This window comes from Nyctibius grandis, chromosome Z (genome assembly GCF_013368605.1).
Source record: "Nyctibius grandis isolate bNycGra1 chromosome Z, bNycGra1.pri, whole genome shotgun sequence".
Taxonomy (NCBI): domain Eukaryota; kingdom Metazoa; phylum Chordata; class Aves; order Nyctibiiformes; family Nyctibiidae; genus Nyctibius; species Nyctibius grandis.
In genome coordinates, this window is record NC_090695.1 from 22,192,187 (window position 1) to 22,216,829 (window position 24,643).

The following is a 24,643-nucleotide window of genomic DNA, read 5'->3' on the forward strand; positions in this document are numbered from 1 at the left end:
TTTTATTTCCCAAGGTTATAGTCACTACAGATACTCAAGAGCAGAATTTCCAGCTTCAATTTTGGGATTAACTTCAGGCTATTTGTGTAAAATTGGGCAAGTTATTGTTTGTGCGCCCATAGACTACAATAACAAGGGCTACAGAAAAGCAGAATAGGATGACATAGAATGCCAGCATTCATTCAGAAGGTAACTGTCAATTGACATGACTTAGAAACTGTAGAAATCAACAGAACAGAGATCCATTATAAGCCTTGATAAACCATATCTGAAAAAGTGAAGACAGATACTGTTAGGCAGTACAGAATAATACAATATGAGCTGTTTAGGAAGCATGCAGTTGTAGAGTTACACTCAATATCTGCAGCCCTCTGCACAGAAAGATGTGTCAGCTTTCCTAAGTGTTTATCTTAAAGCCAATAAATTTGTTTGCAAAGGCTCTGGAAATAAAACCAAACATATTCTTGAGATGATACTTCACTGTTAGTTCCAAATGTCTGCAAGGCCACGTACAGGAGGAGCTGAGTTATTTCAAATTTTGCCTCTACAGAGTGCAACAAAATACTAACGGAAATTGAGAAGAGTTAAAACAATCTAAGAAATGAACATAAAAGTCATGTATGAAGTATCATTTTTAAACTAACAAGGACTGTTAAAACTCTTTGTCTATTACCTGAATTTGCATCTTATTAAAGAAGATGAAAAAATCCTCCACAATGCAAATCTTGGCATCACTTGCCATAAAACTGAAAGCCAACTGTAACTGTGAGCAGTTCAAGTAGAAATTTTTGTCTTTTTTCATATTTCACGTTCTGATCAAATATACACTTTATTAAATAAGAAAAAGAATAATCAAATCATCCAACAAGAAGAGGTTGCTGATATGAAAAAAAGCTTATCATAAAACATAAGTATGTCTTAGTCCCCAAGTAAGAGTACTGGTGCTTTGTTTTGTTTTAAAGCGAACACGTAGGTTACGCTACATGTGAAAGGCTTCTAGGCGTATTCTGTTTGGATCTTCTGGATGTCTCAGGGCAATTCCATATCGCAGCAGCAGCTCAATATAAGGTGGCCAAAACGAGTCACTGATTGATATATAGGGTTCATGTGGTGTGCTTATTAATTTGTTTATAAGAATCTGGAAGACCAAAAGGATAAGATTTAGGAAATAAACCAAACAGCTAGATTTTTATCTCTTTTAACAAAATTTATACAAATTATTGTAATTAGACACTTATGTAAGCAATATAAGAAATATAAGACCACAGGAGAAATACAAGACCTGTTCAAGGTAGAAGTAAAATGAAGAACTTCCAATTAACTTCATTACATCTTTTTTGATGTAATGAAGAACCAGAATTCGCCTTTTATCCAGACTAAGATTTTCACCACCTGTGAAAAATTCTTACTGGATTTTAGATAGTGTAACTGTAAATGCCTAAAAAAATCTGAACATGAAGGTGGTAAAACCTTATATAATTAATCTTTAAATCAGTATCTGTTAATTTAAGATTAAAAGCATTAAATAAGAGGGAAAGATAGATTTTTTGGTATTGCCTCAAAACTGTAATGACTTACTGTCAACAAATGACTGTCCCTCACTCTTTCAGATTTTAGCAGAGAAGAATGTCCATCTTAAAATTTTTCTAAATTTCATCTCACTAATAAGCTAAAAAAAAAAAAAAAAAAAAAAATCTGTCTTCTTAGATTGGGAAGAATTCTGTTTCCTCTATTTTGTGTCCTTCTGTAGGTAGTGTTAAAAATAAATAAGTTTGCACCTGTGAAAAGTTAAACATCATAGTCCTAGTTTAACTTCACTATGTTTGCACATCAAATTTTTTGCTGATCTCATACATGGATTATCCAAATTCTTAATATCACTTCTTGTTTGGGCATGACAAGCGCCTTACAACAATTCACCTCCTCTTGATACTTCCTTACATCTCCTTTGTTCCTTGTCTAAATATAGAGTTAGTTAAATGGAGTTAAAAACAAGATCGGTTTTGACATTCCTTTTCTGTTCTTGGAGACCATGTTTATGCCCTCATAATATTGCTCATCAGGAATATTGCAGACATTACAGATTAAATAATCTTACCCCATCCCATGGTGCTCTACTCATCCCAGATTTTTCATCTTTCTACTCAGAACTTCTAAATGTTATAGCTTTCCTAATATTAGTAGGTACAAAATATTCTGTCTGTCTCTTTCCTACTAAAGAAAACCTCAAAATCCTCACTACCAGACTTTACTCTTTTTTCACCCATTGCTATTTAAAACCAAAATATACTGTTCTTCTTTTTCAGAGAAATTTGAAGAATTATTCCAGTTTATGTCTTTTGTACTTATCTGCCCCAATTCTGAATATTTACTCTGAATGCATTATTTTAGATGAATTGTTACTTAGTCTTTTCTGACGTCTGGTATTCCAAAACAGCTTTTATGGCTGTAACTTTACATACATTTGTATAGTAAACAGTCTTTCAAATTTTAAACTAGTTTACTACATTCTCAGTCAGAAAGCAATAATCCTCAAACTGTTTAAAAGGTAAAGAATTACTCTATTTGTAAAAAAATTACAGCTCATTACTGGAGTAAGAAGTAGTATAATAAAAATTCTGAGGTTTGCATGAGAATTTACCGCTTACTTATTACTTATGCTAAATTAATGAAGTAAGTACTGACATACCAAAATAATATAAATGCATATACCTAGCTTGTCAAAGTGGATTTATCAAAAATGTACACTTTCATTATTTAACAAAACACATGGAGATTGAAGAGACATAGTTAGGAACACATGCACTTATTGTAATTCTGTGAATGAATTCCATTTTTACAACAGCAAATCCTAAATCTGTAATTATAATATAAACATGACTTTGCCTTTGTCTCTTTAAGAAAGATTATCTGTATCTAAGAAAACACTTTTGAAATTTAACAGGCACTTGAAGCTAGAATCAAAGTTGCTCAACAAAAAAAAAAAAACACACCATAAAACAAAGATAAGGGACATTGACAGTTTATGCCAAGATACTTAAAATTAAAAATAAATCTGAATTTTTGGAAGTAGTACGTTCTTCCAAATGGAAATCAGACACTACTTGGACGTGTTCACATTTTGAGGAGATTAACAATGTCAGAAAAATATGAAGGGCAATTTTAAAGCATTAGAAGAGCTTTAATATTTTAATTCCATACGGAACACGGCTATTTTAAACTCTGATCTGTTTTCACGATCTGCCTAATTTGGCATTAATAGCCATGCTGAGATACTTGGAGCATGTAAAATGATTTTGATGATGTAAGCCAAAAGTCTGGGCTTCAAACTAAAGTACAGCAATGTCATAGTGACCAGATCATAGCATCTCTAATACCAGAAAGTTGTTATTCATCAAGTTTTCCCTCAGGAAAAAACATTTTCCCCCCTTGGGGAGGTCTTACACATAGATGCTTACAACTGCCTTAACACTGAGGACAGAGGAAGAATATGAAATTTCACTTCAAATGCTACATTTAAGACAAGAAGGAACAATGCTAGTGAAAAGATTTTTAATGCTTCTTCAAAGTTATGCTTTACAATTCAAATTCATAAATTGACCTGTGACTAAAAATACACACTAAGCAATGCTGGCATACTTATCAATTAGAAATGCATGAATGAGAATCATTGATTTCCTCATATAAGAAGATAATCCAGTTAATACACATTAACTGGTCCTTCTATAATTGTTATTGTATTATTTTTCAGAAATACTTTAATTGAAACCGTACAAAATATAGTATGAAAGGGAACAATTGGTATTTTTGTTAAGCATGGCATTTGTGTCTCCTAATGAGCCACAAAGCTCATAAAACTTCTTTAAAATAATCATTATAAAATTAATAAATAAGGGATAATCATTCTCCAGCTTAAATTGAAGATTTAGTTATCTAAATTATCTAAATTGGGGGTTTAATTTGATAGGAATTAAAATAGAAATCTGATATAACAGTCTTAAACTTTCTACTTTTCAATTAACAATCTTAACGGCATGTCATATACTGTTATTTATCTTATTAATATATTATGATCAGATTTTAATATTGAAAATCTCCCAAATCTCTACAAAACAAAACCATCTTACCTCTAAAATTTCATGCAGCGTTACCAGTTCTACACCTGGCTCTTCAGAGGAATTCTGCAAAGATAACCACCCCCCCAGCCAAATTAACAGAAACCAAAACTAAATAGGAATAATGTTAATTGACAAAGAAAAATAATAACACCATTATTTGATTGCATAGTACACAACAGATGAAGACTTTTACTTAGATTTAGTCACGAAAAAACACAAGTTAGTATTTAAATCATTCATCTACCAGTTCAATATTACACAACTTAAAGATAAAATTTTTGAATTAATTCTTAAAAATATTAATCTTAAGTCATCATAGTATATCTACCTGGGTTTACATTTAAATAAAACCAAGTACATCATATTTATAAATACAGTACAGTGCAAAACATTCTATGAATATGATCTGTTAGGAAAAAGTAATGTTTTTCTTGAACTTTAGAAAAACGTTCACAATGCAAATTTGACACAGCTCAAGACTTGAGCTCATAGTGCCTTAATATTTTTTTCATGGTTTGACAATGAATATTTGTTTACTTTTACTCTGACTTCAATTTAAAAAATTGGCCAAGCTTAAGAAATAGAACCATTAAAAATCTGAAGGAAGCCCTTGATAAAATATCATTTGTACAGCAATCCATTAGAAAATTATTTGGTTTCATTTGTAGCAAGCAAATCAAGCCATTTGCCTATAAACTGATATTGATTCCTTAGGCAGCAACGCCAACAAAACTGCTTGTGCCGTTGCGTGGTGAACCCGATTCTGTTATTTTTCACTTTTATCTTTTTTCCCCTTCCACTTCACATTCAATAAAATAAAGGAGATAATACAGCACTGGTGGCTGCTTACTCAGCACTGCTGTTCAATATGTCAACTTAAGTCCTAAGATACTAACAGATGTCCAGCACCTTATACAAACTCCACTTCTAGAACAGAAGAAGAATACAAGCAATAAAGAAGAATTTGTGAAAGGCAAGTTCTGACTCGTTTTTTTCCAGTCACAGTTCTTAATATTCTCACCTTCAGAAAGCCATGAGGGGGACATACTGCCTGCTCCATGAAATCTCACAAACCATTTTGTACTAGGCTGAGGGAATAGAACCTACACCAAGAAGCTGCAAAAGCTTCACTGGAGCAATCATGAAGACACTTTGTAGCATCAGCTGTTGTATTTTCCTGGCCAACAACATTACTTTGTAACTTAGGTAGTCGGTTCAATATTCACGTTTAAAAGTTAAAGTTAGGTTATGACTTCAGTAATTACTAAAACTGATATACAAAGAATAAAATCCTAAGGATATTAGTGTAAAGAGGTTTGCACTCTCACAGAACTAGCACTTATTTTGCTAGTTTATACCTTTTGTATATTGCTTTGTAAAATTATATTGCTTACATATTTTAAGTGCCACCAAGAAGGCCAATGGTATCCTGGGGTGCATTAGGAAGAGGGTGGCCAGCAGGTCAAGGGAGGTTATCCTCCCCTTCTACACTGCCCTAGTGAGGCCACACCTGGAGTACTGTGTGCAGTTCTGGGCCCCCCAGTTCAAGAAAGCTAAGGAACTACTGGAGAGAGTCCAGCAGAGCGCTACAAAGATGATCAGGGCACTGGAGCATCTCTCTTATGAGGAGAGGCTGAGGGAGCTGGGTCTGTTTAGCGTGGAGAAGACTGAGATGGGATCTATCAATGCTTATAAATACCTGAGGAGCAGGTGTCAAAAGGATGGAGCCAGATTCTTCTCAGTGGTGCCCAGTGACAGGACAAGGGGCAACAGGCACAAACTGAAACATGGGAAGTTTCATCTCAATACGAGGAAAAACTTCTTTACTTTGAGGGTGACAGAACACTGGAACAGGCTGCCTGGGGAGGTCATGGAGTCTCCTTCTCTGGAGATATTCAAAACCCGCCTGGACACGACCCTGTGCAACATGCTCTAGGGGAACCTGCTTTGGCAGGGGCTTGGACTAGATGATCTCCAGAGGTCCCTTCAACCCTAACCATTCTGTGATTCTGTAATATAGTAAGTACTTTTAATTAATTAATGCTTATAAAGTCACCTTTAAGCAGGATGCTCAGCATTTATTTACTTATTTAACCTGAAAGGCACCTTCTTCTCACTTCCATGAGATAGACTGGCATAAAGAATATTCCTCAACATATGTCTTTTCATATTCTTATCTTGAAAAAATGTCCAAGATTGTATTTATCCAAGATAAAAAATGCAAGATAATTCTTAACTCAATCACTACCTATACTAAAGGTGTTGGACCATGGCAACAGAAGCTAACCTGGGCTGCTGTGAGTCAGTCTTCCCTCCCACTCCCAATCCCAGACGCAGGTGTCTGGTGAAAGGAGAGTGGAACCAGAACAGTGCGGCTTGGAGCAGTTCACACTACTCTGGAGCCGTGCTCTACAGACATCCACCCCGCACATTTGCCCTCACACAGAACTACTTGGAACACAAGAAGTTTCCACAAAGTGAAGCATAATTACTGATGTACAGAGTTAAGAGTTTGGTGCTTCCAGAAAGTTAAACCGAGCTGATAACAGACAAATAACATGTTCCCCGAATCAATGTAGCAGCAAATTTACTTGCTAAGGCCATCAATTTGTGTTTCTGACACAACAAAGAAAACAATATAAGTGAAAATGGCAGTCTCTCCTGCCTTCACAGTTAATCACTTAGATGCAGATTACAGGGACTTACAGTTGAGCCTTTGAGATCCAACTGAGTAAAAAGAGATAGATGAAGCTATAAATTCACAAGGAGTGAAAAGAAAGAAAAAGACTTGTCAGAAAGCAGACAGTGTTTAAGAGTTCAGGATATGCATAAATAAAATTAAAACTAAGACAAGAAAAGACCTTGCTTGGAAATTTATCAAAATAAATTTTACATTTAAGTAAAATTAAAAAAAAGGTAGAAGGTGAGCTTCTGTGAGCGGGGGAAGGGTTGATTAATCCCAAACACCTTGGGTGATTATTTTTTTTCTTTAGATTTTAATAAGGAAAATTGCATGGAAGAAAGATGAAGGCAGGGTAGCTAATAAGAATTTCTGACAGTCTGTATAACAGAGGCTGAGAAAATTCAAGCAGTTGATTTTGCTCTGGTGCAGAAGATTTTATGTAAAATCTTCCTTAGAATTCCGAAACAATAACACAAATTCACTGTTTCTTATATTTAAAACACAGCTAGATACAACCATGAGCAACTTAATCCAACTTTGACATTGGCACTACCTTGATGATGGTGTTGGAATGGAAGATCTCAAGACGTCACTTCCAGCCTATATTTTTCTATGACATCACATAAATGGGAGCAAATAAATTGGTTTATTTCACTATAGGAAATATATTTTTAAGGAAATAATAATGATATCTATGGGAAAAATGGACAATCACTTAAAATGCATCTGGGAAAGTCATTACTGTTTGAAGAGACATGTCCTAGAACAATTGTAAGATGAATAAGGATCAGCAAATAGCGAGATGACATATCAGGCTGAAATCAGGAAATATATGATTGAAAGATGACAGTTAATTAAATCCCTGAAGTTTTAACTTCTTAATGTTGGAACAAAATGTATCATATTTAGTAATAGCAGGAAACTGGAAGGCATTAATATGCAGGAGAATGAAGACATAATAGAATCAGATGTTTGAAGATGGTTGAATAAGACTTTGAAAATGGACATCATGCCTTGAAGGCTCCATTTGGTATTTTTATGTGCAAAATATATGCTGTGCAAAACCAAGACTTTTTTAAATTAAAAGCTCAGGGTTCATCAGTTGGAAAAAAACAGGAAGAAAAAGACATGGGTGTAATCAGTTGCTTTTGTGATGACTGCGAGCCAGTAGTTTTGTTTATAATATTGGTTTTTACTAGGTTGCAAAAAAGATGAATCCAAGTGGAAGCAAATACAGAAAATGGGTATTATTAGGATAAGCCAGGGAATTGAAAAAAAACCAAATCCTATCTTATAGAAGAACAAGAAGAAAGCTTTGCTAGTTCAATTAGCAAAAAAAAGAAAGAGAGGGTATAAGACTACTGTCTATAAATATAGCAGGAGGAATAAACATAGAAAGAAAAAGAGCTATTCTAAGGACAACACTGGTGTAAGAATACACGGAACTGTGTCAGACATTAATAAATTTAGACTGGAAGTTAGGAGACAGTTTCTAACCAGAGTACTGAGGTACTAGAACAAACCCCCAGTAGAAACAGTAGTAATAAAAATAACTAGTTTTAAAATGGAGCTCAGTTATAATATTAAAGAAATTATCTTACATGGTTGTCTGAAATAACAGGGAAGTGGGTTAAAGAAATCCTTTCTACTTCTGTATTCTTAAGTGTGTCTGAAATAAAAATCAAACCCTGCCTTTTTTCTAGCTTTTTTGTAACTATTCTTTCAAATAGTAATGGTAAAAGGTTTATTGTTCCTGCAGACTTTGAATTTATTATGCAAAATACTCCCTGACTGCCTGAAGTTTTAAGACAATTTTTGGCCCAGTTTGCCTGAACAGAAACTGATGGTTAACATTCCAAACTACACTGTAATTATAAACACTTGTCCTTATTGTTCCAAAAACATTGTTAGACAATTAAAATCTGCTTTGCCAAGGAAAATATGAATCCACTTGCCTAGTCCAGCAAAAAAGAAAATGGAACAATTTGGAGTGAACCTCTCACCATTTCCAAATCCGGTACAGCTTGAAGTTCAGTAAGAAATATAATACATTGCTACGCATCTCATTGGGTAAAGGATATATGAATTTAAAAAAGAAAATATCCATCTGGGAACAGCCTTAAACAATATAAACCAACCTGAGAAATATCAATTAAAACTAAAGGATCAACTGTAAGAACTATACTTACTTCAAAATATAACTGCAGTGACTATGTTAGTGACTTTAAAAAGATACTGCATCTGATTAAATAGAAATGGCACATTCCAAATTTAATAGTTAAGAAAATCTTACCTCCTTCTTTTTAGCACTTCCGCCTTTCTCTGGAAGGGGAAAATGTTCTTCTAGGAATTCACCCAAAGCATTCAAGAGTTCTTCCTTATATACCTTTAGTGTCAACATTTTATTCTGCAGTTCACGAAATGCTCTAATATTCAAACTAATAGTAAAAACATAACAATAGAATATGAAATTCAATAAAAGTAAAAAAAATAACAACAGAAAATAAGGGATAAGTTCAACATCTTGAATCACAGGATATAAGCAGATAGTAACAATATTTTCCGTGTTTAAAATATGGATTACTGAGTTACTTTTTATCTATTTAACGAAACAAGGCGTTTGTTTGCTTATTTGCTCTTATTGATATTTAAATTCTTCAATATGAAAACACTGTAGAAATACCTTTTTCTGGAAAGCTGTTTAACTTGGGTTTTTGTGTCTTCTTCAATTCCATTAAGAGCATCTAGTATCTGCTGCTGTTCCTCATGCCACTGCTGTTCTCTTTGAAAGACACAAAAAGTAGGAAATGGCACAACAGCTAAATGGTTTTCCTGGACAGTCAAAAAAAATAATGTGTGGCAAAAAAGCTTACAACATTCATAAGTTCAAATTATTCTATTACCTCTTCAGATCTTCTTCCAGTTGTTTATTCTTTGACTGAACTGTTGACAGCACCATTTCAAGATCATTCTTTACTTTCTGCAACTATAAAAAAGTAAAAATAAACCTACAGTTTGCAGATAGTTCAATCTGTAGTATTTGTTCTATTTAAGGTTACATCTGTAGATCTGGTAAAGGGGGCCAAAATTATCCGTAATTTCTTACGAAATATGGCTATAGAGTGACACGCTCTTTTTAAATCGAGTTGGAGCTATTTAAAATGTTACTGTCACCGGTTGCTCATTAATGTCTTATTGAAGGTCTGTGAAACAACATAGTTGATTATACAGCATAGCAGATTATACAGCACACACATGAACTGCTCATCTGATGAAAGACACAGGAGAAAACATCTACAGCACCAGGGCTGCATTGTCTAAATCATTGCAGCTGTTTGCAAGAATGAATTAATGCTAATTGCACCAACATAAAATGTTTAGCACTCAGAAAACAAAGATGCAGCAAAGAAAGACTAATTGCATCCATGAACTAAATGGACCTCAGTGATATGAACATATTTGGGATAGGAAAGATGGAGAAATAAAACTACTGCAGCCAGAAGTTATATGCACTGCTGAAGATGGGGAAAAGTGGACTCTCAGTGAACTTGGTCTTTCATTAGTGCATTATGCTCTACAAAGTAGTATTTCTAACAGGTTTTTTTATATATATAAACCTATGATTTGAATGTATTTTGTCTCCTTCCAAACTATGAGAACTTTTATATTTAGCTCAAAGAAATAAAAATTGTGAAAATATTCTACAGAAGCAAATATGGTCTATATATGCAACATCTTAAAAAAAAAATCCTCAACAAAATAGACCACAACATGGGATATCACATCAAACATGCCATAGCAATACAGTCAAATGAAGGTGTGTAACCAAACAACTTAATAGTGACTCTTAACAGCAGTTGTGTTCCCTGTTGTGAGTGATACTAGAGGGAGGAAAGCTTCTAGAAAGAAGAAAAGCAAAAAAGGTTGTGGGTTTTTTTTTTAAGCCATAGCCACACAAATATTCTCAGGTCATGTTGTATACCAATGCCCAATTAATATAGTGTAATGCTACCCTAAGACATTCTTGATTTGTTCTTTCTTCCAAGGCTAGAACAACTCAACAAAATATTTGCAAATTATTGCCACAGAACTCTAGATCTAAGAATACTGACTCTTCTGTGTAACACATAATATTACATTATTTTATATCAAGTACAAAATGCAATACATAAAAACTTCTTGTTTAAAAGATCATTCATTACAATTAGGAAATTTTAGTAGTTATAATACAGAGGAAGAAAAACAGAACAATGCCTGATGAAACACAGTATCTTAGCAGTAGTCTGCCACAGGAGTAGTCATAGGAAAATGCAGCAATTGTATATACATTTTTCATTTTTTTCAAATGAAATTTTATTGTCCCTTAACAAACAAGAAGACTTACCTCTTCTTTTCCTAATGCTAACAGTACATCTGGATTGGTAGAAATTACTGAAAAAGAAAATTAATTGGGTTTTTCGCATTGGATGATACAAACTCATTTATATTGAAAAGCAGCCTGGCTAGAGAGAAACTTGTGTAGCCTCTAAAAAACTAGCTTGGCTGTCAGCAACAATTTAGTCACATTTGTGGTGTCCTGCCAGGCTAACCTACTGTCACTTTTCAGCAAGTTAAATTAGACTGAAAAAAGTGTGATGTTAATGCTTCTGCATTATTTTTTACACCTGAACTAGCTCAGGTACATAATATTGAAATGTGAAGTACAGTCATACTTTACGATAAGCAAGCCTGATTTTTTCAGTGCAAGGGATTCCATCAACATTACCAATGTGGGCAATCAAATTCTTCCAGTCTTCCAATTCCTCGTTAAACAGCCTGCCAAATGCTTCATCAGGATGTAAAACTTCTCAGATTTAAAGAACTTAAAAAGCACATCACCATACTTACTATTCACAAGAACAGCACATGTAGGGAGATAAAAGGCTGAGGAAGGCCAATACCCTAACTCCAACCCTGAGCAACATCAGTACTTAAGGGAAAGTACGGTACTATTCAAAGATGTGGTTAACATTTCCCCAGAATGCTTCTGCAAAACACAATGATTTATAGCTCATGGCTTTTCTGAAGAAAAAGTGAATTGTTGTATTTGATAGCCTTCAATGGACTCTAATCAATTCTCAGCTCCATGTCAACTTGCAGCATCTGCATGAACATATGACTTTTGAAAAAGTGAAGCATTTTATTCTATTAACAGGAGACATGAAAGCTACTCTAACAGATTTAAATCTTAATTGAGAGAGATATTTTTTGTCCAAGCTTGGGCTTCAAATCTCTAATCTTAAAAATAATATTTCAATAAAAGTTTTCCTTTAACAAAAAGGAAAACCTTTAATCCTCTCATAAAAGCATTAAATATTTCCTAAATACAATACAGTTGACTTCATAAATTTATAAAAGTACTTTTTTTGGTAATTTCATAGTTCTTATCTCCACAAATTTTGAGAAGCCTTAGATTAGTAGTTTTAAAAGCAGTGTTTGTTTTGAGATGAAAATCGGCAAAAAATAATGTTCAAAATGTATCAAATAACATGTAACAATAAAATCCCTTTTACTTAGGGAATTACTGTCTCTAAATCTTGACACAAATTTTGACTAGAGTGCTCCCAAATTAAGCTTATGTTTAAGAGCTGTAGGAGGTAGTGGTCTGTGCTACTATTAGAGCATGATTTCTTTAATGACATGAACATCCTACATACACATGACAAAATTCATTGGTCTGCTTTCATTCCCATCCACTAGCATATTTGAAGAAACCCATACAACTCTTCCCCCCCTCACCATGCCCCCCACAATGATTATCGTGAGCCCTCACTACCTGGAATTATCAATTTCTACTGTTGGTTTCTAACACTTCTTCATTTTTAGATACCTAATCCCGAGTATGTGCTTCCTATTCAGTATTCATATTGTGTGAGTATCAGAATAGAAGGCCACATTTTCCTAGTAAAGAAATCACTAACCCTAATTCAGTGCAGGAACAGTGCAGATCTAAGACACTGAGACAACACATTTATGGCAGCTGCTACTGTAAAGAACACAGGTTACTCTATCTACTATCAGTTACACCTTTTTCAGTTACAAATCACTACACTTGCAAAAATCAAATGTCAAACAGAATTGCCTAGTGATACATAGTACAATTACTAAGCAAAATACTACCAGATGCTAGGAATGTAAAAGCAACTTCTATGCACATGTTTATATAAAAACTCCTATTAAAATAAGAGGAATTCGGCAGAATACTGGTATTTTGCAAAGAAAAATATAAATTATGCAGAGACCACAACTGTTTTAGATGGTTTAAAATATGGTTGCTTCCACTTCCTTATTTTGCAAAGGTAAAAGTTAAGTTCTATTTTTATGAGCCAAATGCTTGTTAAAAAGTTAATTCAGCTGATTTAGCAGGTCTAGAGCTATATAAATAGTACCAGAAACTGACAAAGAACACAAGAACAAAGTAAAAGCTTTGCAAAAATAAAATTTGTCCTGTGGATTCAAGTCTGTTTGCCAATATTGTGCCCAAAGAAATGTAAACTGCCCAATTATAACCTCTGAAAATATTGAAATGCTGACAGGCTCTCATTTACAAGAAATGAGCTGGCCATTACTAAAAGCAGAAACCAAAGCAACAAGACAGCCTGACATTCGTGCTCTATTAGTAAATTGCATTAAATTAATATTTCTGCTATTCCCATTTAGATAAATTCAGACAGTGTTTTCAATTAAGTAATTCCTCCTTCAAAACAAACAGTAGGTAGAAAGGAACCAAGATGGACAGAGAAGATGTGTGAAAACGAAGAGTCTACTGTGCTCACAAGCACTATAACTGTATTCAAATTCTTAGCACCAACTTCTTTTTTCTTCCCTCAGAAAGGCAGACAAAAAGGCAAAGCTTTGGCCGCAAAATATTATTTGCATTATAATATGCATAGATCATTTCTCTAGTACAAAGTTAAGATTTTTCTAATAATAAATCTTATCACCTGGAAACAAGTAAGAATGGTTGAGCAAAGCAAGTCAGCAAGCCAATAAAAATAGGTCAAGCCCCAAGAATATTTTTCAGCAAATAGCTTAAAGTTTAAAATAATTACATATTTTAGTAAGGAAAGCTAACATCTCCAGGTATTTTACCTAGATAAAAATTGTAAGTGCTTTCAGTTCATTTGCTTTAAGCCAGCAGCTTATTCATGAGCAGCAGCCAAGAACCAGTATTTCCCAAACTCATTCAATGTCATACTTTTGGTCTACATATCTCTAAGAAGCATTTGAGACTGACCATTCTTAGAGACAGGCTTACAAAGCACATGAACTATGAATTTATTCTAATAGAGCAACAGTATCTATAAGAAAGAAGAAATTTTTCTTTTTCCAGCTCCTATTATTTGATCATGATATGCAGCAAGTACATGAACTTTGAAAGAAGCTGGAGAAGTGAGACTTTATTTTTAATCTGAAAATGCACTTCAATTTGGCCAAAGGACAAAATATTGGAAGTCACCATTTGCTGTCTAAAACACATTCCTATCATTTTGTAAACACTAAAAAAAAAGCAAGCCTCTTCTGGCATAAAAATATTCAAATGAGTCCATGTATAAATTTAAAGATTAACTAGTAAGTTTTACTGGGTTGAATGGTGGTAACAGTTCCTTGACAGGAGACAAAACAGTGAATAACTACTTGAATACTAATGATAGTGAGGTGTGAACTGTTTTAGGAGTATCCAAATGGGATATCTGGAAAACTAGATTACTTTAGTCACACTTAGGTTCTGAATGGTTTTATTTTCAGTGTCTGGCCATATCAGCTTTGCAACAGAGTGAAATCAGCCAGTGTTGATGCTTATGTACAAAAAGAATTTTGAAGAATTGAAGAATTTATACCTTTTGACTGATAATGCCTAAAAAATATAAGAGCTACCACTTGTCTCAGTGGTTTGTGCTTCTCAGGATCAGTAAGTGATCTGGATTCCTGTGTTGTTAAAATAAACTAAAGTGTCTTTTACCATCTTTTCTTGACCTGCGATCTCTGACCCTGTTAAATCCAAGCTAGATATTTTATTACAGTGTAATGGGCTTACCACTAAAGGTTTACTTCAAAGTTTCAGCTAGTACATCATAATACAACATACTTCTCTGAAATATTAATTAAAGAAAAAAAAAGAGGAAGTATGGTTAAAAATATATCTGGGTAAATTATTGTTAGTTTATTAGCAATACTTGCAAAGATTAAACAAATATATCAGCTTCTTAAAAGACAAAATGAAGACAAATTTCTTTGCTAAAGTAGTTCAGTCCTAAAAGGGAAACACAAATGAAAGATGGAGAAAAAAATCACAGAAAGGAGAAACCTGAAGGAGGGGAACAGCATAATGAACTTTTTTTATTTTGTTAGGAGATCTACTAACAGTTATTTTTCCATTTAACTGACTGATGAATGGTGATATGAATCATGCATTTATTTGTTCAGAATCATAAGATTAAGTTATAGTAGAATGCACTTTGAATTCTAATTTCTCTTAGAACTGAAGTACAAAAAGAATATAGAAATGAAATATACATGCTATTGTGGGAAGTATTTAATTTAATTTTTAAGTAATTATAGTATGAAAATACAATCAGCAGACATTTGATATATACACCATTTAAGACGCCTAAATGGCAGAGACTTTGCAGACGTTTATATGAGTATACCTTACATGGATATAGTTACTTACTTTCAGGACTTCTTTTTTGCCATTGATTATATTCTGCTGTTAAAGCTTTTACTCGCATCAGTAACAAGGAAAGCTGTATAACAAGAAAAGAAGTATCTCTTGAAGGGTGTTGAGTTGCATTGGAGTAAAATGAGATAGAACAGGATAGAAATTAAATTATTAAGTTTATACAGCAGAAAACAAAAAAGCATCTATTAAAACTTAATTCTTTCAAAAGATTTAAAAAGCCCCTTGCTGGGATCAAGAAACATTTTTATTCTTTTTTTCAAAATCAGAAAGGAGTCAGAGCTGGAATTTTTCATCTAATTTCCTCTGTAATATCAGACGACCACAACTGAAGATGAACCACTAGAAGCAATGACAATACTTCACATCTCCACTCCTTGGATGCACGGTTGATACACATTTAAGGTTAAATGCACTGTGCCTGGTATGTGTGATGACTTCGAAAAAAACAGCAGTCAAATAAATCTTATATCAAAACAACATCTGTGGACTCAAAAAAAATGCTTTATAACTGGTGCTCTAGCTCACTGTAATCACTGAAAATACAGGAGGAATAAGAAAAAACACCAGTTCAGAAAAGTTTATTAAAAAACCCCAAATTAAACAACCATAGATTAAAAAAAAATGTACTTATTTTAATATCTTACAATGTTCTGGAGAAAGAAAGTATTAATTATTACTATTCCACTTCCTGAAACAGAGGACTACACCTATAATTTTTCTACAAATACATTGTAAATTACATATAGATATCATATTACAAGCAATCTGGTAAGAAATTAAGCGTACATTTAAATACAAAAGGTACTGCTGATATGGTCAAGCATTCCACAAAAAGCAGTGGAGATTGCACTTGGCTTTACATCAACTAAGAAGAGAAAAAAATATGCTAAGAATCATCACCCAAGTTCTTATAATAGAAGTATCAAGAATTGAACAACTTAAGCTTAGCTTTTTCACTACTCTAACTTTGTGAAGTGCATCTTCAAAAGACAACCTTTTAAAATAAAGGAAAAGAAAACAAACCAAAACAAGAGACAATCAACATGCAAACACTTCTTATTTTCTATATCAGGTGGTGCCATTTCTTTCTTAATGGAGCACTTCTCTTGACAATACCATCAGCTTATTCTTTGTTCCTTTAAACTTGATAAAAAAGGATGTATGAAACATTCTGGGTATTCCAGTAACTGGACAAAAAACTTGCAAATAAATTAACGCTACCATTTAGCAACCTTAAATCAAGGACCATCTTTTTAACAGACAAACATATACAGCAAATATGTACATCAGATGTCTCTCTCTCATGCCCTATATACATTCCTAGCAAAACATGCTGCTCAGTAAGTAATCCACTACATTGTAGACCGAATCAGTCCCCAAACTTCAAGGATAAAACCACAGAGTACATTACAACATTAGTCTTGAGGTCATTAAGGAAAGAACATTAGTGACAAGGTCAACAGCAAGGAAAAAAACCCATATCTTCTTTGCCAGCTACAATGAAAAACAATAGTTCCAGTTGGAAGGGACCTACGATGACCATCTAGTTCAACTGGCTGAGCACTTCAGGGCTGCCCAAAAATTAAAGCATATTATTGAGGGCATTGTTCAAATGGCTCCTAAACAGTGACAGGCATGGGGCATCAACCACCTCTCTAGGAAGCCTGTTCCAGGGTTTGACCACACTCTCAGTAAAGAAACGCTTCCTAATGTCCAGTCTAAACCTCCCCCGACACAACCATTCCCATGTGTCCTATCACTGAGCAGCAGGAAGAAGAGCTCATCACCTCCCTCTCCACATACTCTCCCCTCAGGAAGCTGCAGAGAGCAACGAGGTCACCCCTTAGCCTCCTTTTCTCCAAACTAGACAAATCCAGAGTCCTCAGCCACTCCTCACAGGACATGCCTTCCAGCCCTTTTCACCAGCTTTGTTGCCCTCCTCTGGATGCATTCAAGGACCTTCGCATCTTTCTTAAACTGTGGGGCCCAGAACTGCACACAGTACTCAAGGTGAGGTCACACCAATGCTAAATACAGTGGGATAACCACCTCTCCTGACTGGCTGGTTATGCTGTGTTGGATGCACCCTGGGATGCATATCTCGAAATATTTAAGTATTAATTAAGTTTAAGTATTATTTACAAGGGTATGGTGTGCTTCAGTAAAGCTGCAAAGAAAGATAAAAACCTCAGTCTACACCCAATTAAGTTATACAAAATTTATTTCTACTTATAGGATTTTATCCAGAGTCCTAAAAGGAGAAAAAATTCTATTTTATGCATTTGAATATGCATCTTCATTTTTTTATTTTGATAAAATAATAATTTAGAACACAGTTTATTACTAGCAGGAGATTAATGTTAGTAATTAAATAGTAATTAAGCATATGAATGTATTCAACAGATACATCTCTGAAGAAAAGTGCTCTTTTTGTTAATTATTCAGTCAAGTGTATTGAATTAACTATCTGAATACTCTTACTGAAGTCATACAAGACGAAGATTTCTAAGACCTACATATTTCACTCAACCAGTGCAATGTTTAACTATTTGTACTTTACAAATTTGGGGTCCTTATATAACTTCTATTTTAAAGGTTCCTGTTTAGAATTTACAAACAACTAAACAGTAAGCCAGCATTGCCTTTTTGCATGTTCCCCAAAATTCAAGAGATACAGGAGCTCACATTCATGCTCTCAGCATCACTCAGTTCATTTCTAATTCAAGCATGTTGATTTCCTAATGATATCCACAAATGGGGAACCGACTGTAATTTGCAAATACAAAGGTCCAGAGTCAAACTAAATGGATCCATATAGAGTTTCACAAATTACATATACACTGATTAGGAAATAGACCAAATGGGTATTGAAGTTACACATCCCTCCATTCTGCTTCCTATGTTAGTCATTTATCAGTTGTGTAGCAGGACTGCATGTAACCTTTTTGCTATACGTAAATGCAATTTTTCAGTATTTGCTGGACACATACTTCAGGATACAGCTTCAAAGTTAGTAAAACTGTCAGCTTTACAGAATAAGTGAAAATAATTTAGTTTCCTTCTTTTGGAAACACAACACATCTTTACAGAAAACTAAATATTTTGTGGAGAAAAAAAAATATCTGTCTTACCTTGGCATCCGATTTTAACAGTGTTTCTGTTCCTAGAAGCATTAGCTTGCTCTGACACTTGGTAGAAAACAAACAAAACACAAACAATGTTTACTTACTCTTCCCTTTTGTAAGAAAGAAACACAATGCTCAGAAATTCCAACAAAAGTTGTTTAATACGGTAAAAAGAGTTTTGACTTGGCTCCTTCCACATCCCTCAGAGCCTGACCCAGAACAGCAAATTAAGAAATATTTTGAAATCATAGGACACTAAAAAAGTAGACCTTCAATTAATTGAAAAGTAGAAAAGTAGCAGCTAACAAAAGATGTATGATTTGAGGAAAAAGGCAAGCTATGAGGGAAAAGTTGGTATGAGGAAGGACAATGAACAGATGAAGAACATGAGAAACTGGGAAGAGAGTCATGGACAAGGCTGAATAGAGAAGCTGCTGAGCAGTCAAAACACTTGCTGCTACTGTTCTGGCTCTCCAAACAGAGCAATCACATTATAATACACATTTTTAGTTTTAACTCATTTAGGGCAATATACTGTACACTTCAGAAATGGTCTGATTTTTAGAAGTATACTACATCAGCTCCCATAACTGCAATGGGATGTATATCAAGTCTGAAGTTCAGGCCACCATAGATATCCAAGGCTTCAGCAGGAGACACCTGCTAAACTCTTTCTTGTTTTATAACTGTTAGCAATTTAACCTGCCCCAAGACAGGGCAGGATGTATTCTACTAAGCAGTAAAACTACTAAGCAGTACTTTGGAAACCTAGCTGTTAACATTTTGGAACCAAAACACAGTATAGGATTTCTCCAATAAAAGCTGTTAATGCTGACACGCAGTAATTGGCATATTACATCATAAACCATAAAACTTAGGAGCTAATTCAATGACTATTACTTGTTTAAACTTTTTGCTGAAACATGCATGCATTCAAGATGCAACAATCAAAGTAATAAAAATCTTACTGTTTTTATCAACTTCAAAAAATAATGCACATTATCACTTCCTGTATTGTTTTGGGGATGCTGGGAACAAGATACAAGATATCAAAGATATTCAATTAAATTTAAAATTACAAACATTCTAACTTCCCTTCTGATCTGAAAATTTCAAAGAAAGCTCACATCCTCTGAAGTGGTGCCAAACTAAACTTCTGTTGATAACTTGTTACAGTACTTCAGAAACCTAGACACAGGATTCCCTGTCACTTTTTCAGTATTAAGATAAGTTTACATGTAACAACAAACGAAATCACGTTAGTCTTTTTAAATCTAATTCTGTAAAATTGTTGCACTGTAGGTTGTCTATACTTTGTTCTACTTTAAGTTTGGCAGTACTTTTACTTCAGTTTCTGAAACTTTTAGTGCTTTGAAACTACAACTCGGAACCCAAGCAAATAGCATATAAATACCATATAAAATTGAGTGAAGCAATTAAGACTCTCAAAATACAATTTAGAATGTGACTTTTCATCTGACTGAGCACAATCTTATAGGATGCATAGCATTCCCCCAGAACTGTTAAAAGTTTATCTCTCCAGGGATTCCTGTAAATAAAAATAACTTGCTTTAAATGTTACTACGACCATATGGGACCATATATCAAAAGAGATGAACTTTATTCTTGAGGATGTAACTGTCAGTTTGTATGAGCATATGCTAACATCATGGTCCTTCTAAGCCTCTTTCTCCTCCCATTCTCTCTCTCCTTTAAGATCCAAAGTACTTGTGAACAGCAGTTGAATCCCATCTTGTAAGAGGCTAAGGAGAGAAGGATCTCAAGTCTCAGTGTGCTGGTACTACCAGAACACAAGTAAATTGTTTCATTTTCCCTAGTTTTAACATACACTCACATTCTATTTAACTAAAGCATAACAGCAGCATACTGTAAAGAAAGTTTGATACTGCAAGGCATTCTTCACCCCTGCCAACACTTCTACCTTCGGCCTTTCTGAAGTTCTTTTCTTCTTCCCCCGCCTTTTTTTTTTCCCCTCTTGTTTTGTTGCAATGGTTTCTTTGGAGGGGGTGAGGTAAGCATGCAGTGACGGATGGGGAGATAAACAAAAAAATGCTGAGGAAAGTTTACAACAAATCTAGTCTATCACTTGTGATTTGCATACCTCTTCCATCTCCTTCCAAATACTCTCACATTCATCCAAGAGTTCTTCCTTGGCATCTACAGGACAAACCGAGTCCTTGATGATTTCTGGTAAATATTCAGCCTATTAACAAGAAAATAGAACAGTTATCATGTAGATCTACAACAATTATTAACAGGTTACTGAATCACACCTGCTGCTTCAGGTCAAATATGTAACAGAGCAATCCCTCTGAATCCAAAGCTTTCAGTTAACTTCCCTGTATTTCCAGATAGCATCCAATCATTCAGTAAAATCAGCTAACTATATCACTATAGCAAAATCTGAAGACACTAATAGTGTCTTTTAAAACTGAAACACAAAGTCCTAAATTTTCAAAACTGCTTTGATTACCTGCAATGACATTTTTTATTTTCTCACAACTTTAATAAAGAAACAATAAGAGAATCTCACACCTACAAAGCCACACTTTTCTTCCATATATCTACAAAGTTCTTAAGCATAGTTACTTCTGCTCTGTCTTCCAATAAATGTCCTAATCTATTTCTCCTTATGACAACTTGAATTCAGTATATTTTTGATTAACAAATAGAGTGTTCTGGAGGTTACTAGAAAAATAAAGAAAAGAACCTGAAATATATGCAGGCAGACAAGGAAAGAGGGCACCAGGAGAGCCAAGAGAAAAATCAAGCCAAGTTAAATTAAAAAATTTGAGAAACTGTTGAGTCAGATAGAAAACATACAAATTCATAAATTTAATGCTAGTTAACTCTATAAAGAGATACATGAACAACAACAGCAATTAGGAGAGAAAAACAAGAATGGTGAAAATGGCACTCAAAGGGAAATTTTTTTAAGGTAAAACAACCAACAGGAATTTCCTGGACGTACAAGATGCAGGAAGCCTTTAAAATTACTTAAACAGATCACTAAGACCACCAAATACTTAGAGATTAAAAAGAGACATTAAAAAAGATAAAGATCTAAAGAAGAAATAAACATCTCTGCTTTCTTCATGATGCACAAATTCCTAACTCAACCTTTTGTTCATTTTCAGAACAAAAATGCAGCATCAGAGAAAATTATGTTGCAAACCCGAATAATTTAAAAGGAGTGAAATATTCAACTAGTACCTCCGAAGTTCAAGTATGCCATAGCAGAGTGGCTAAGAAAAATATCAGAAAGTCTCACTGAACACTGGAAGTATTCTAGGGAACTGAAAGGTAGCAATATTTCTGCTAAGCCTTCCTTGCACATTTGTTGCATCAATAATTAAAAACAGAACACTAGAAAATCGCGATTGCCATGATCTGATAAGGTCTAACGAGCAGTTTTTGCAAAGGAAAATCATTATCTTCTTAAGAGTCTTGGAACTAGTTCACATAATTTAAGACTTCTGAAATGCCTCCAGCGAAGTCCTCCACAGAAGGCTAATAAAGAAACTAAGCCGTCTTGAGACGCAATGTACATTTTTTCTCAGACCAAAAACTGTCGAGGAGACAAACAAAAGCCTGAACAGACAATTTTCATCATGGCAAAAAGGCTCAGCAACACAGCTAATAGGACCTGAATGAAAAAAAAAAAAAGTGAGGGGAAAAAAAAATATATAACCTTTGGAAATTTGAAAGGGGTCTTGGGCTGGAATAAAAAGTCCTGTCCCCCCATAATAACAAAAACATTATTTGAAATAAATCTCTGATTACATAGCCAAAAAAAACCCCAAAAATGTTTAAATTATTATGATTATTGTTGACTTTCAAAGTTTCCATGATTTCACACAAAGTTTCAAGAAGCACATATTTATGAGGAGATACTACAGGCCTCTGTAGTGCAAGTCAGACTGACCTGTGGTCCCTAATACTATGCTGTTAATTACCTTATAAAGTACCTACACCAAAGGGTCATGTTCAGATGTTTTTCCTTGTAGCTTGCAGTTTTCTCTATTTCTGTATGGGAAAATTAGGTTTCTATTTGTACACCAAACCTGATAACTGAAGGCTTTTTTTTTTTACATGTCATTAATATTAATGCATTCCAGTTTCAACACGTTATTCCTTCTTACTTCATATTAGAACGACATAATTAGGTAAGAAAATACGCGCAGGGACAAGTGTGCATCGCAGACCCCGCACCAGGCAACTGAACAGGCGAGCTTTATGGGGCATGTCTCATGTCAACCAATACAAAACGACCACCTACTAGAAGAAATTCAAAGGTGAGAAAGGAAAGCAACAGCAGCTCTGGGAAAACGGACGGGGGGTGGGGGGGAAGGCAGCAAACCGGGAGTTCACCTTAGGAAGGAAAACAATAAAAGCAGGATACAGATAACATCACAAAAGCGGTTAGGCAGAGAGCTCCCATTCTCCCTGACATAAAACCCAGAACAACACCAGCGAAAGGAAAACACGAGGCAGGAGGTTACTCCTCACGGGTGAGGGCTGAGCGCAGCCCTCTCCCCGGCGGAGCAGGCAGGCACGGCCGCAGGAGCCAGCCCACTCCCGTCCCGGCAGCCCCGTCGCCATAATGGCCGCCAGCCCCCCTGCGGCGCCGCGGCTGCCCCGGCTCCACGGCCGAGGAGCTGCTCCGCTCGGTCGCCGGAACCCCGTCGCGCCCCTGGGGCCGGCAGCAGCGCTCGGGGCAGCCGGGTAGCCCGCGGGGCAGGGGCTGGCGGCCGCCCCTTTCCCTTCCCGCCCGTTACCATGGCGGCTCCGCTCGGCTCGGCTCGGCCCGGCCCGCGCTCCGAGCTCACTGGCTGCGCCCCGCGGCGTCACTTTTACAGCGCCCGGCACGGGGTGCGTCGAGGGCGGGAAGCGTCGCGGAGAAGTAACGTACGGCAGCATGGCGTCGTCTGAGCCGGAGCGTAAGCGAAAGCTGCCCGAGACGGCGGGCGGCAGCGAGGAGGCAGCGGCGGCAGGCGATGAGGAGGAGGAGGAGCGCTGGGTCGGGCCGCTCCCGGGGGAGGCCGTGCAGGCGAAAAAGAGGAGAGGTAACGGGAGGAGCGGAGCCTGCGCCCGCCTGCCCCTTCTCCGGGGAGCGGCTCGGGAGGGACCCGCGGTGCTGCCCTGGGCTGGTTCCGCAGCGGTGAGGTCGCATCCGGGCACCAGCCCCCGCCGGGAGCGGGAGCGGCTCTGGGGTGCGGGCGCCTGGCAGCTGGGCTGCCCTGGGGCGGTTCCCCCGCGCCCTGGGGGTGGGAGGGGGCGGAAGGAAGCCCGTTGCCTGAAGCGGTGTCTCGTACCTAAAGTGACCGGGCTGTGGAGGAACCCCTCGGGTGCAGAATTGTAGGCAGGGGACGCCGTATTCCTGCTTCCTCCTGAGGTAGGGCACCCTTAGGCTGAGAGGCCCAGTGCCTGAGAGACATTGCTGAAGCCATGCTGCTTACAGCGGGGGGGTTAAGGGTCCTCTGGATCGCTGCCCTAAGCTAGGGGAGTAGCAGAAGCCTCTGGGGTGTATTTTGACATATGGTATTCATGTATCCGGCAACCCACAGCTCTCTGGGTATCATTGTAACATAAACGTGAGTTCAACAGATGCAAACCTGCCAGTTCAGTAACGAACACCTTTGGGCAGGTGTTAACGGTTAGGATGTAACAATCAGAGACAAAAGCAGAAAATAAGATTATTTTAGGTGGGCCAGTTAAACAATGAAATACACTGCTAGCACTTAAAATTTAAGCTATAATACCTACGTGGGACCTTGAATCTCTTAATAACAACAGGGATACATTTGGTTTTGGAAGAAAACAAGGTGTGGATGACCTTCTGTTTTCTGTCAGTAACTTAAAAGTTGTTGCATTGAGTTTTTTTATATACATTAAGACAGCCAAGGTAATAGTTGCTTTTAAAGGCGGCATCTGTATGGGTTAAAGCAGAGTTTGAGTGGCTTTAGTCTGCCAA

General features: G+C 36.0%; 2 protein-coding genes across 2 annotated transcripts in view; one reads left to right on the plus strand and one right to left on the minus strand.

The window, feature by feature from the left end:
• Positions 1–23,662, minus strand: CENPK (centromere protein K). Its single transcript, XM_068422360.1, has 10 exons — positions 23,448–23,662; positions 20,771–20,872; positions 18,655–18,711; positions 15,515–15,587; positions 11,186–11,232; positions 9,705–9,787; positions 9,485–9,583; positions 9,095–9,239; positions 4,128–4,181; positions 1–1,138 (listed from the first exon to the last, which is right to left on the minus strand). Exons 1-10 carry the CDS (start codon positions 23,448–23,450, stop codon positions 980–982), a joined length of 822 nt encoding a protein of 273 aa, XP_068278461.1. The 5' UTR covers positions 23,451–23,662; the 3' UTR covers positions 1–979.
• The window catches only part of PPWD1 (peptidylprolyl isomerase domain and WD repeat containing 1), a 14,576-nt gene continuing 13,389 nt past the window's right edge, over positions 23,457–24,643 (plus strand). Inside the window, exon 1 of the mRNA XM_068422359.1 lies at positions 23,457–23,735. Coding sequence (XP_068278460.1) covers positions 23,588–23,735 — 148 coding nt within the window. The 5' untranslated portion in view covers positions 23,457–23,587. The remainder of the gene's footprint in view (positions 23,736–24,643) is intronic.